The sequence below is a fragment of the Schistocerca cancellata genome, chromosome 1 (assembly GCF_023864275.1).
Source record: "Schistocerca cancellata isolate TAMUIC-IGC-003103 chromosome 1, iqSchCanc2.1, whole genome shotgun sequence".
NCBI lineage: Eukaryota > Metazoa > Arthropoda > Insecta > Orthoptera > Acrididae > Schistocerca > Schistocerca cancellata.
In genome coordinates, this window is record NC_064626.1 from 699,545,036 (window position 1) to 699,558,592 (window position 13,557).

Genomic DNA, 13,557 nt, shown 5'->3' on the forward strand with positions numbered 1-13,557 from the left:
TCGACCTGGGACCGGACCGCAGCGACGCACGGATGCACGCCAAGACCGTAGGATCCTACGCAGTGCCGTAGGGGACCGCACTGCCACTTCCCAGCAAATTAGGGACACTGTTGCTCCTGGGGTATCGGCGAGGACCATTCGAAACCGTCTCCATGAAGCTGGGCTACGGTCCCGCACACCGTTAGGCCGTCTTCCGCTCACGCCCCAACATCGTGCAGCCCGCCTCCAGTGGTGTCGCGACAGGCGTGAATGGAGGGACGAATGGAGACGTGTCGTCTTCAGCGATGAGAGTCGCTTCTGCCTTGGTGCCAATGATGGTCGTATGCGTGTTTGGCGCCGTGCAGGTGAGCGCCACAATCAGGACTGCATACGACCGAGGCACACAGGGCCAACACCCGGCATCATGGTGTGGGGAGCGATCTCCTACACTGGCCGTACACCACTGGTGATCGTCGAGGGGACACTGAATAGTGCACGGTACATCCAAACCGTCATCGAACCCATCGTTCTACCATTCCTAGACCGGCAAGGGAACTTGCTGTTCCAACAGGACAATGCACGTCCGCATGTATCCCGTGCCACCCAACGTGCTCTAGAAGGTGTAAGTCAACTACCCTGGCCAGCAAGATCTCCGGATCTGTCCCCCATTGAGCATGTTTGGGACTGGATGAAGCGTCGTCTCACGCGGTCTGCACGTCCAGCACGAACGCTGGTCCAACTGAGGCGCCAGGTGGAAATGGCATGGCAAGCCGTTCCACAGGACTACATCCAGCATCTCTACGATCGTCTCCATGGGAGAATAGCAGCCTGCATTGCTGCGAAAGGTGGATATACACTGTACTAGTGCCGACATTGTGCATGCTCTGTTGCCTGTGTCTATGTGCCTGTGGTTCTGTCAGTGTGATCATGTGATGTATCTGACCCCAGGAATGTGTCAATAAAGTTTCCCCTTCCTGGGACGATGAATTCATGGTGTTCTTATTTCAATTTCCAGGAGTGTATATAACATACAACGCTGTTGATCTTGTTAGTTTCTTTAAAAAAATTGCATTCTTATAATGAAATTCTTTATTTAATTAAACTGATAATTTCCAGTTCGGTCTTTCCTTAATTGTTAGGAAGTGCTTGGGCAGGTGGCGGCCCTGTAATTTTTGAATTTATAATTGTCCTTGTGAGGTGACTTAACCAGAAATTGCGCACAAGGGTCACATCTCCATTATTCGTGGTACGTAACGTATGTCCAGCCTTGGCTAGGATCCGTTGACAGTTCTACATAAATATTTTACAGTCTTTGTACTTTGTCAGAACCTTAGATACAAGGGACAGTAAAAATCTTACAGTCTGCACATGGCTGACTTTCAGCAACCACATTTAAGTTCTAATGAAGGATTAAAGAGTGCCAATCGGTTACACTAATTTTATTGTAATGACTTGGTTCTGATACCGACTAATGGGATCTTCATCAGAATAAGTTCTTGTTACATAAGTTCACATTGCACAGAGAGATAATAAAATTATGTGAACTGGAGTGACGTAAGAAGAAAATTACTAAACTGCGCATTTCCACCTAGTGACACAATCAGTTGACAAACTTTTCAGTCTGATATCAGTTCTAGCGGCTTGCTATGCCAGTGGTTTTAATGTTGGCTTTACAAGAACTTCAGCTTATGTGGTTATATCTCCATGCAATGTGAATCTGTGTAACTACTTTGTCCAGTCACATTAATGTGACCACCTGTCAGAAGCCAGAATAACTTTCTTTTGCAGCGTGAAACGCTGAGAAACGTACAAAATGTGAGTTAGTGAGGTTCTGGAAGATATTAACAGGGATGTGGAGCCATGCCTATTCCAGTGCAGATCCAGCTGCGCGAAAATTTTAGGTTATCCATGACACGAACAGCTCGATCGAGGTGGTCCCACCGATTCTCGATTCGGTTTAAATGCGGAAAACTCGTCCTGATGCTCTTCGAGCCACGTATGTTCTTGAACACTGCGAGCTGTTCACACATTGCACTGTCCTGCTGGTAGATGCCATCGTGCGGAGGAAAAGCAAACTGCATGTAGGGTTCGGCAGTCAGAATGGGTACATGAACCAGGTGTCTACTGCAGAGGTTCTTACGCAGCATCGTTCGCTGAACGGTTGTTGAGGAGACACTGTAGGTAGCCCCTTGGTTGATCTGAGTGGTAGGTTGTTCAACAGTTGAACGTCTATTCGCCCATACACATCTCCGTAGCCGTGGCCCAGCCCTGTCCTCTAAGGCCCGTGGTGCACCACAGTTGCCTCAGTGCCGGTTTTTTGATAGTTCCATTTTACCATGCACGGTATACTGTAACCATGGCGACACACGAACAGTTTACAAACTTAGCCGTTTCCGAAATCCTTCCTACGTTGGCCCGAAAGACAGTGCTCATGCACTTTAGGACGTCAGGTAAATCGCTTCGTTTACGTATTACGAAAACGACTGCACTGTTTCTCGTGTCCCCGCTGGTGCTGCCACCTGTCGTCTGTGTGTGCTTATTACATGATCACGATGAACATTGGTGGTGGTCACATTAATGCGGCTGGACTGTGTGTAACTTATTATGATGAATATCCCCTTAGTCGGTATCGAAAGCAGGTCACCCTGCAATAAAATCTGTGAAACCTGTTGACTTACTTTATCCTTCAGTAAAACTTAAATGGCCGGTCGGTGTGGCTGAGAGGTTCTAGGTGCTTCAGTCTGGGACCGCGCGACCGCTACGGTCCCAGGTTCGAATCCTGCCTCAGGCATGGACATGTGTGATGTCCTTAGGTTAGTCAGGTTTAAGTAGTTCTAACATCTAGGGGCTGATGACCTCAGATGTTAAGTCCCATAGTGCTCAGAGCCGTTTGAACCATTTTAAAACTTAAATACGAATGTTGAACGTCAGCCATGTTCATGTTTGTTATTTAATTTTGTTTCATGCCTATATGTGCTTGTTAAAGTGCGTGTCTAAGAAGGATTGAGCGAAGACAACTAGACAACTGGAAATGGACTCCCGTAATGTGACGTGGAACTGTGGATAATATTGATAACATTTCTCACATTTGTGTGTTGTAAACTAAATACCGGTATCGGTTGTCTTCACAAGCGCTATTTCTAATTTTTCAGATGGATAATATCAGAATTTGTATGATTTGTTGATCTTTTGTCAGTATATGCCTTAACTCGTTCCATGTCCATGAATTTTCACCTTTTTACTGGGATCTACAGAACACGACGAATGAATGAAGAAAGAATGAATGTACAACAGAGGTAAATGCTGGAAATCGGACGCCTCCTCACGTGGCGGATAGGGGAAACCCTGACAGATATTATTGGCACTGCGGAAATGAAATACCCTGGGCGGACCGAATACTAACACAGGCCTGTTCCGACATCCTGCGACTAGTGGTCAGCGTCCGTTCACCTAGTTGGTGCGGCTGCTATAAATACGTCTTGATCTCAACAATCAAGTCTTTAACAATTGTGACCTCCAACAGAAGTCACCACAACCACCTCCAACTTGAAAAATCTCATGGTGGAGCCACAAGAAAGATACCACTACCCCAAGGCCCCAGTGAATTTTCTGAATTTTGCTGGTCATCTGATTCTGCGGGACCAGGAACATCATGAAAAATGGATGAGAGTCAGAGCTTCTTCAAACCTCTTCGCAAACATTTTATTGGCACACTCAACACCAATACACTGATTAAGATAGGGAGACTTAAACAGCATACTGATGTACTAGAAAAATTTCACATCCAAATCTTCGCAATACAAGAGACGCGTTTTACTGACGAGAACCATTTCAACACGGAAAACTACAGGATGTAAAAAGGAAAACCTGCTGTAAGGGGAACACCAACAATATTTGGCACAGGATTTACAGTACATAAATCTGTCATAGACAACATCATAGATTTCAGTTCAGTATCAGAAAGAATCTCCACAGTAACCTTCAAATAAAGAAACAGAATGTACACAGCGATCAAAGCGCATGCACCTGCAAATAATCACAACAGGAAGAGACCGCAAGAAGTCGAAAACGTTTGGCAAGACGTGGAAGAAATAACAAACAAAATACCAGAAAGACACGTCAAGATAGCACTAGGAGATTTCAATGCACAACTACAGCACACAAACGCACGAACGAGAATGGGGAGCAATTCATACAGTATTGTCAAACTTTTAACTGAAAATTTATGTCGACACGATTTCAGAAACCAAGACGAAAATTCAGAATGTAGAAAACGCTCAAAAATATATAGGGGGAATTCCAAATAGACCACGTAGCCATAACAAGTAAAAATACAAGTGAAATTCTAAATGTGAGAACTCGCAAAGGATTCTTCGAGTCCGACCATCGTGCTAAAACTAAAGATTAGGCCAATCCCAAGGAATAGAAAGACAAAACAGAGCAAAATTATAAGACCATATCCAGAATACATAAAGATAAACGAGACAAAATTATTGGAAGTTAATCAGAATACATCAGAGAATTGCACACACTTGGCGGAGACAATTCAGAAGACAATGCTCGGTGTCAGCCTCCCAGAAAAAGCAAACATAGATGCTGGAATGCAACTTTTGATCAGGCAGTTGAACGAAGAGTTAAGGCATGGAAGAGGTTCAGCAGCAACAGAACTACAGAAACATGACAGGATTTCTACAAGGTACAGTAAACAATCCTAGAGAGATATTAGAGCAGTGAAGAGCGCATACGACACAAACAGACTAAATGAAATCGAGGAAGACTTCAAGAAAAATAATACGAGAAATTTCTACAGAATATGTAGGGAAAAAATTAATGGGCTGTCAGCCTCCAAATATGTTTCAGAAGAACAAATGGATCTCTGGAAACAAACACTAAAGATATTCTTACAATATTCTTAAAGAATACTTTGATAAACTCCTCAAATGTGAGAAACCCAAATAAAAATTACACTTCACGAAAACACTATCAGACCCAGACTCGAAGCCGCCTACAGTCACAGAGGTACAGGAGTTTATAAAACAACTAAAGAAAAACAGAGCCCCAGAGGAAGATGGCGTTATCGCCGAGACTCTCAGATCAAAAGCTACAAAGGAAATTCGTAAAATTCTCTTGGAAATATGGAGAACAGAGAAAACTCCACGGGAATGGAAATGCGCTCGGATTCATCCACTCCACAAAAAAGGAGAGAGTACAGACCCTAAAAATTAGAGAGGGATCTCATTACTACCGGTCACTTACAAAAATCTGTTGAAAATGTTACTGAACAGACTGGAATCAGAAGTGGATACAAAGATAAGTGAATACCAGGCAGGGTTCAGAAACGGAATGTCCTATACTGAACAAACTTGGAACCCGCGAACACTCTTGAAGGTCAGACAGGCTAACAATATTATAGTTACATTCGTGAACTTTAAGAAGGCCTATGACTCCACTGACAGGCAGACTCTCTTTGACACACTAAAAAAATATAGAATAGGCAGGAAAACAAGGCACTGATAGACTTCACAGACACCACATCCGAAATAAAATTTATGAGTAAGTCTCAGAGACATTTTAGACACATACAGGGGTCAGATAAGGAGGTGGTCACTCACCACATCCATTCAACACAGTCCTGGACAAAATTATCAAGTAGTGGGAAGAAAAAGTAAAAGGGTTTGAGTTAGAAAGAACACGTTCAAACAAGACAATCTTAAAATGCCTAGCATTTGCAGATGACTTGGAAATACTCAGCAACAACAGAAAAGAAGCGCAGGAAGCCCTGGCATATTTATATGAAATCTCTGCTAAAACGGGATTACAGTTATCATACTAGAAAACACAATATATGGAGAGAAAGAATAACAGTGCATAAGTCATGCACACAAGATACAGATTCGTTAACAGAGTGGAAAAATTCAAGTGTCTTGGAGAATACATACAAATAGAAGGATCAAACAAGGTATCCAATACAGAAGGAACAGAAAAACTTCAAAAAAGCGTAAGAACTCACGTGGACGCTCTACAGTAAATGAAGTATCTTAAGACAGGCGAAACTCAGGCTTTAAAGTACATTTGTACTACCAGAAGTCCTCTGTGCGTCAGAAACGACCACAATCAGGGCATCAGGCATCACAGAAACAGAAAAGATAGAACGTAAACTCCTTTGAAAAATTTGTGGAGCAGTACATAGAGACGGTATACGGATGAAGAGGCTAACCAAAGAACTATACGAACATACAGACTCAAAGACATAATCAGAAAACGTCGATGAACAACACCAGACTCACAAAGAGGCTTTTTGATGTAGTCAACAGCTCAACCAAAAAAACCAACTGATTTCATGAAATAGAAGAAGACCTAAAACAACCAGGAATCAATAAAGAAATAATAGATGAAAGACACAAATTCAGAAACAAAATTATGAACACGAAATTTGAAGAAAAAGGAAGAGACCAGGGGAAACGAGGACATAACAAGGGAAAGACGAACACAGTCAAAGAATGAAGTGATTTTGGGAAAAGAAAAAGGAGAAAATATGAAAAAAGGGAAAATTGAATAAACATTTAACATTGAAGTTCAATCACTGTTTTAAGGGCAAAATTGTATGATAATAATTATATATGTGTTGTTTGTTCTGTCAGACATATCTGAAAGAACAGACAGAAGTTTTGACCCACATCCACCATGATCATGAGTCAAGACACAATTCAACGTCAGTATCAGTCAACGCACAAAGCAATTAATGCCACTAGCTGCTAACAGACACTGATTTAAATCGATGGGGAAATCTAAAATTTGTGCCAAACTGAGATTCGAACCGTGGTTCCTTACTTAGTAGGCAGATGTGCTGACCACTGCGCCGTCTGGACACAGTGGTCATAGTAGCTGCACGGACTACCCTGGCACACCTCCCGTCAGACCCAAATTCTCAACTTATCCACACACTTCTAATGTAGTGTCCCTTCCCCATTATCCTCATTACTCGCAGCATTTCACCGATTCCCTTAAGAGTTCTAGCATGATGTGTATCCATACTGAACAACTGGTTCTCCTCACCTTTTGGACATGTCTGAAGAAACAGACACCATATATACACTCCTGGAAATTGAAATAAGAACACCGTGAATTCATTGTCCCAGGAAGGGGAAACTTTATTGACACATTCCTGGGGTCAGATACTTCACACTGACAGAACCACAGGCACATAGACACAGGCAACAGAGCATGCACAATGTCGGCACTAGTACAGAGTATATCCACCTTTCGCAGCAATGCAGGCTGCTATTCTCCCATGGAGACGATCGTAGAGATGCTGGATGTAGTCCTGTGGAACGGCTTGCCATGCCATTTCCACCTGGCGCCTCAGTTGGACCAGCGTTCGTGCTGGACGTGCAGACCGCGTGAGACGACGCTTCATCCAGTCCCAAACATGCTCAATGGGGGACAGATCCGGAGATCTTGCTGGCCAGGGTAGTTGACTTACACCTTCTAGAGCACGTTGGGTGGCACGGGATACATGCGGACGTGCATTGTCCTGTTGGAACAGCAAGTTCCCTTGCCGGTCTAGGAATGGTAGAACGATGGGTTCGATGACGGTTTGGATGTACCGTGCACTATTCAGTGTCCCCTCGACGATCACCAGTGGTGTACGGCCAGTGTAGGAGATCGCTCCCCACACCATGATGCCGGGTGTTGGCCCTGTGTGCCTCGGTCGTATGCAGTCCTGATTGTGGCGCTCACCTGCACGGCGCCAAACACGCATACGACCATCATTGGCACCAAGGCAGAAGCGACTCTCATCGCTGAAGACGACACGTCTCCATTCGTCCCTCCATTCACGCCTGTCGCGACACCACTGGAGGCGGGCTGCACGATGTTGGGGCGTGAGCGGAAGACGGCCTAACGGTGTGCGGGACCGTAGCCCAGCTTCATGGAGACGGTTTCGAATGGTCCTCGCCGATACCCCAGGAGCAACAGTGTCCCTAATTTGCTGGGAAGTGGCGGTGCGGTCCCCTACGGCACTGCGTAGGATCCTACGGTCTTGGCGTGCATCCGTGCGTCGCTGCGGTCCCGTCCCAGGTCGACGGGCACGTGCACCTTCCGCCGACCACTGGCGACAACATCGATGTACTGTGGAGACCTCACGCCCCACGTGTTGAGCAATTCGGCGGTACGTCCACCCGGCCTCCCGCATGCCCACTGTACGCCCTCGCTCAAAGTCCGTCAACTGCACATACGGTTCACGTCCACGCTGTCGCGGCATGCTACCAGTGTTAAAGACTGCGATGGAGCTCCGTATGCCACGGCAAACTGGCTGACACTGACGGCGGCGGTGCACAAATGCTGCGCAGCTAGCGCCATTCGACGGCCAACACCGCGGTTCCTGGTGTGTCCGCTGTGCCGTGCGTGTGATCATTGCTTGTACAGCCCTCTCGCAGTGTCCGGAGCAAGTATGGTGGGTCTGACACACCGGTGTCAATGTGTTCTTTTTTCCATTTCCAGGAGTGTAGATATAATTAAGGTGAGGACGACCAAATTATCACTTCAATCGGATGTACACCACGCTCGAACTCTTATAGGAATAGGCTAAATCGCTCGAGTAATGGGGATAATGAGGAAGGGGCGCTACTTAGTAATGTGTGCTTAAGTTGAGAAGATGAGTCTGACGCATGGTGTGCTAGGGCTGTCTGTGCAATTGTGATGGCCAGTGTGTCCGTATGGCACAGTGGTCAGAGGATCTTCCCAGAGGAGCCGAGTTCGAATCCTGATCTGGAACAAATTCTCAAGTTTACCTATCGATTTAAACCAATGCCCTCTGGCAGCTAATTCGTTAATTTCTTTGTGTCGTGATTTAAATCAATGCCCAGTGGCAGCTAATGTCATTATTTGCTTTGTGCCTTGACCGTTACTGGCGCTGAATTGTCACAAGTGTGAATGAGCTGATTCACAGTTTTTAACAATGTCAACTCCGACGAGAAATACCCCGATCACAGTCGTAGTTGCTGCCTGCCCTCACAGCACGCACCTGCGCTCCTCCTCGTCGTCCTCGTCCTCGTCGTCGTCGTCGTCGTCAGCGCCGGGCGCCTCGTCGTCGTCGTCGTCGTCGCGGCGCTGCGTGACGAGCAGGGCGACGGTGCCGCCGCCCACGGGGGCCGGCCTGCGCAGCTCGCGCAGCAGCCGCGTCGCCGCCGCGTCCGGCGCGCCGCCGCCCGCCTGCGACACCTGATACTCTGCGCACTCCGTCAGCAGCTGACGCACCTGCATCAGCACCACCACCACTGTTATCCGAGCTACCAAGTGTTCATCATAACAAAAAGAGGGACATCATTTACACTGCATGAAAAAGAAAAAAAGAAAATCAATACCCAAGGACGTATGGTCAGATGTCAGTGTAACGTCTGCACCTACATATTCTGCAAGCCAACGTATGGTCCTTGATGGAGGGTTCGCTGTATCGCTGGTAGTCGTTCCTGTTCCACTCGCAAATAGAGCGAGGTAAAATAACTTTCTACATTGCTCCATAACACCCTAATTTCTGTTATTGTATCTTCTTCGACTTCGCGCGAAGCCGAGCGGTATAACGCGCTGGAGTCATGGACTCTGCGGCTAGTCCCGGCGGAGGTTCGAGTCCTCCTTCGGGCATGGGTGTGTATGGTTGTCCTTAGGATAATTTAGGTTAAGTAGTGTGTAAGCTTAGGGACTGATGACCTTAGCAGTTAAGTCCCATAAGATTTCACACACATTTGAACGAACTTCGCGCGAAATACACGCTGATAGCAATTGCATAGTATTCCAGTGGGCTGTGAATTTATGTTCTATAAATTTTGTGAATAGTATCCCTGGGAAAGAACGTCGCCTTCCCTCCAAGGACTCCCATTTGAGTTCCCAAAGCGTCTCCGTAACACTTGCATGATGACAGAGCCACCGGTAAAAAATCTAGGAGTCCCCCTCTGAATTGCTTCGATATCTTCCCAGACACTCGAGCAGTACTCAAGAATGGATCGTACTAGTATCCTATATGCGGTCTACTTTAAAGATGAACCACACTTTTCTAAATTCCTCCCGTAATACCTTCCCTACTACAATATTTATTACGTCCAGAATGAGATTTTCACTCTGCAGCGGAGTGTGCGCTGATATGAAACTTACTGGCAGATTAAAACTGTGTGCCCGACCGAGACTCGAACTCGGGACCTTTGCCTTTCGCGGGCAAGTGCTCTACCAACTGAGCTACCGAAGCACGACTCACGCCCGGTACTCACAGCTTTACTTCTGCCAGTACCTCGTCTCCTACCTTCCAAACTTTACAGAAGCTCTCCTGCGAACCTTGCAGAACTAGCACTCCTGAAAGAAAGGATATTGCGGAGACATGGCTTAGCCACAGCCTGGGGGATGTTTCCAGAATGAGATTTTCACTCTGCAGCGGAGTGTGCGCTGATATGAAACTTACTGGCAGATTAAAACTGTGTGCCCGACCGAGACTCGAACTCGGGACCTTTGCCTTTCGCGGGCAAGTGCTCTACCAACTGAGCTACCGAAGCACGACTCACGCCCGGTACTCACAGCTTTACTTCTGCCAGTACCTCGTCTCCTACCTTCCAAACTTTACAGAAGCTCTCCTGCGAACCTTGCAGAACTAGCACTCCTGAAAGAAAGGATATTGTGGAGACATGGCTTAGCCACAGCCTGGGGGATGTTTCCAGAATGAGATTTTCACTCTGCAGCGGAGTGCTAGTTCTGCAAGGTTCGCAGGAGAGCTTCTGTAAAGTTTGGAAGGTAGGAGACGAGGTACTGGCAGAAGTAAAGCTGTGAGTACCGGGCGTGAGTCGTGCTTCGGTAGCTCAGTTGGTAGAGCACTTGCCCGCGAAAGGCAAAGGTCCCGAGTTCGAGTCTCGGTCGGGCACACAGTTTTAATCTGCCAGTAAGTTTCATAGTTATTACGTGATCGTCTCATTTCACATCGCTTTCTAACGTTTCGCCTTGACATTTAATCGATGTCACCCTGTCAAGCAGCACATTGCTAATGCTGTATTCGAACCTTACGGGTCTGTTTTTCTTACCCATCTGGATTAACATTTTTCTACATTTGGAGCTAACAGCCATTCACCACACCAACTAGAAATTTTGCCTAAGACATCTTGAATCCTCCTACAGTCCCTTAACGATGACACCTTCCCGTACACCTCAGCATCATCAGCTTACAACCTCAGATTTCTGCCCACCCTGTCCGCCAGCTCATTTATGTATACAGAAAATAGCAACGGTCATACCACATTTCCCTAGGTCATTCCTGAAGATACCCTTGTCTCTGATAAACACTCGCCATCGAGGACAACGTAGTGGGTTCTGTTAGTTAAGAACTCTTCGAGCCACTCACTGTCCTGATTCCCTTAAGATATATGGCATGATGTGCATCCATACTGAAAGAAAGAACCGTTGACCGCCGTCATCTTATTGATAAATATGTATCAAGAAGCTTTTACGCGACAAGGAAATTTATTATATTCTGAAAATATGTTCAAGAATTCTGCAGAAAACCCATGTTAAGAATATTAGTCTCTAATTTCGCGTGTCCATTCTTTCACCCTTTTTATATATAGGAGTCACCTGTGCTTTTTTCCGATAAATGCAAGCTAAGTAAGAGGCCATCGACGTACGGTATTCTTTGTAAAATCGAACTGGGATTTCATCCGGACTCGGCGATTTATTTGTTTTCATCTCTTACAGTTATTTCACTACTCCAGGGATTCCTATTACTATGCTCTCCAAACGGGAGTTTGTGCGACGGTCAGACGACGGTATGTTTACACCATCTTTCTCAGTCTTCTGTTGCCACCGCAGGCTGGTCGACTAGTGAATGCACTGGAGCCCTAAACCAGCTTAACGATAAGATCTTTCGCTAAGGTATGATCGCGACAGTTGTTTATGTTTCGTGCAGCGATCTTCTCACAGAAGCGCGAACCTTCAGCATCTTGAGTTTGTCGTCATTTGCGCATTCGCTTTTGAACCGAGAGTGCTACAGCCTTTTCGTTGTTACATCACGGTTGGTCTTTCCCGCCGTTAATCTACTAAGGCGGCACATACCTCTCCATAACACGATTCACAAACCCATTAAACTATGCCCATAATTCCTCTATGTCCATCGTACTGGACCTAAATGGTGTCTATTCATTGTGCTATTCATTAGTGTGGTGCTTATCTTCTCTCTCTGTCACAAATAATCTCCTTACCTTCTCAACTGAATGATTAACTTTAATAGCCATTGTCGCTATGACGACATCATAGTCACTATTCCCTGGCTCTCTCTACTGACTTCGTATACGAACACACCACTAACGACTATGTAAATGATATGAGTTTCATTTCTCAGGGTCAGGTAGAATAGCCATCAGAATGCCTTAGGGTTGTTCGTTTATAGTATTACTAACTGGCCTCTTACGGAGAAGTACGTGTGGCTCAAGAGTACTCATCGAACATTCAGGTCCCTAAAGCAGAAGTTCACCATTCTCACACAGGCAGCGTAAACATCATCACCTCCTCAGTTTGTCTCTGGAACCTCTTGGCAGTCGGCCTCCTACAGCTGCAGAAAAGCTATAAGCAACGTTTGTACGTTTTCGATATAAAATTTTCATAGTTTTGACTGTGTTAGGTGAAGCTAAATCTATTTAAAAATTAGACAACTGCGGTACCGAAACTGGCGTCTTTAAGCTTCCAGTATCCTCCATGACTTTAGTAGTGTGTGTTATCTGCCGATTACCAAAAGAGAAAATAGCGGAATGGGATAAAAGAACGCAAGTCTAACGGAGTACAAGTTCGCAGTGCATACTTGTACCTTATCAAGAAACTAATTTTCACCCCATAACCTGTACTTCGAATTTTTTAATCATTCAAACATTTTTTTGTTTGTGTTTATTTACCTTAGATGCTTCATTATTCATCTTAGAGAATTTGAATTTTTTTTTTCTGTTCTTTCGTTGGGTAGTGGTTTTTTCAGGAATAAGTACCTCTCAGGTAGACTTCGAATATAATTACGTCTTCCATAGTGCATTTTCTTTTCCAAAAGCCGACCGAGCACGCCAACTCGAGATTCATTAATACAGCCGCTCTACCATCAAGCTCTTGCCCACATTGAAAACAGGTGCTCCGTATGGCAAGCATCCAAAAGTACTGAGTGTTCAAAGCCTGCCTCAAGAAAAAGTCTTAAAACTGGTAAAGGTAGTGAGTGCAACTATGACATTTATTTTTCGCAACTGCCAAATAATAGAGTTCCTAATTTGTCTTTCCGTACATTTTTTAATCCTTTTATTTTCTACAGTTATGGGTAAAAGTACGCATTGCGTAATCTTGCCCCATACCCCCTTACTCTTACCTCACACAATGGCGTAAGAGTATGCAAAGTTATTTTCTTTGAATACACTTACTACTCCTCTAATAATAACTGGATGACAATGAAACTTTTGCACTATGTTACCAAGATGTTAAAGTAATTTTTCACGCATAACTGATCTAATGCTTTTGCAAGAGTCTTTCTTTTTAATATTTGGTAAAACAAAAATGCGTACTGTTATTCCTAGCTAC

General features: G+C 45.2%; 1 protein-coding gene across 1 annotated transcript in view; it reads right to left on the reverse strand.

The window, feature by feature from the left end:
• LOC126095237 (potassium channel subfamily K member 18-like) overlaps positions 1 to 13,557 on the reverse strand; it is a 55,086-nt gene that overhangs the window by 18,426 nt on the left and 23,103 nt on the right. The window contains exons 3-4 of the mRNA XM_049910024.1: positions 9,142 to 9,269; positions 8,889 to 8,893 (exon numbers count right to left, since the gene is read on the reverse strand). Of these exons, the coding sequence (XP_049765981.1) occupies positions 8,889 to 8,893; positions 9,142 to 9,269 (133 nt within the window). The remainder of the gene's footprint in view (positions 1 to 8,888; positions 8,894 to 9,141; positions 9,270 to 13,557) is intronic.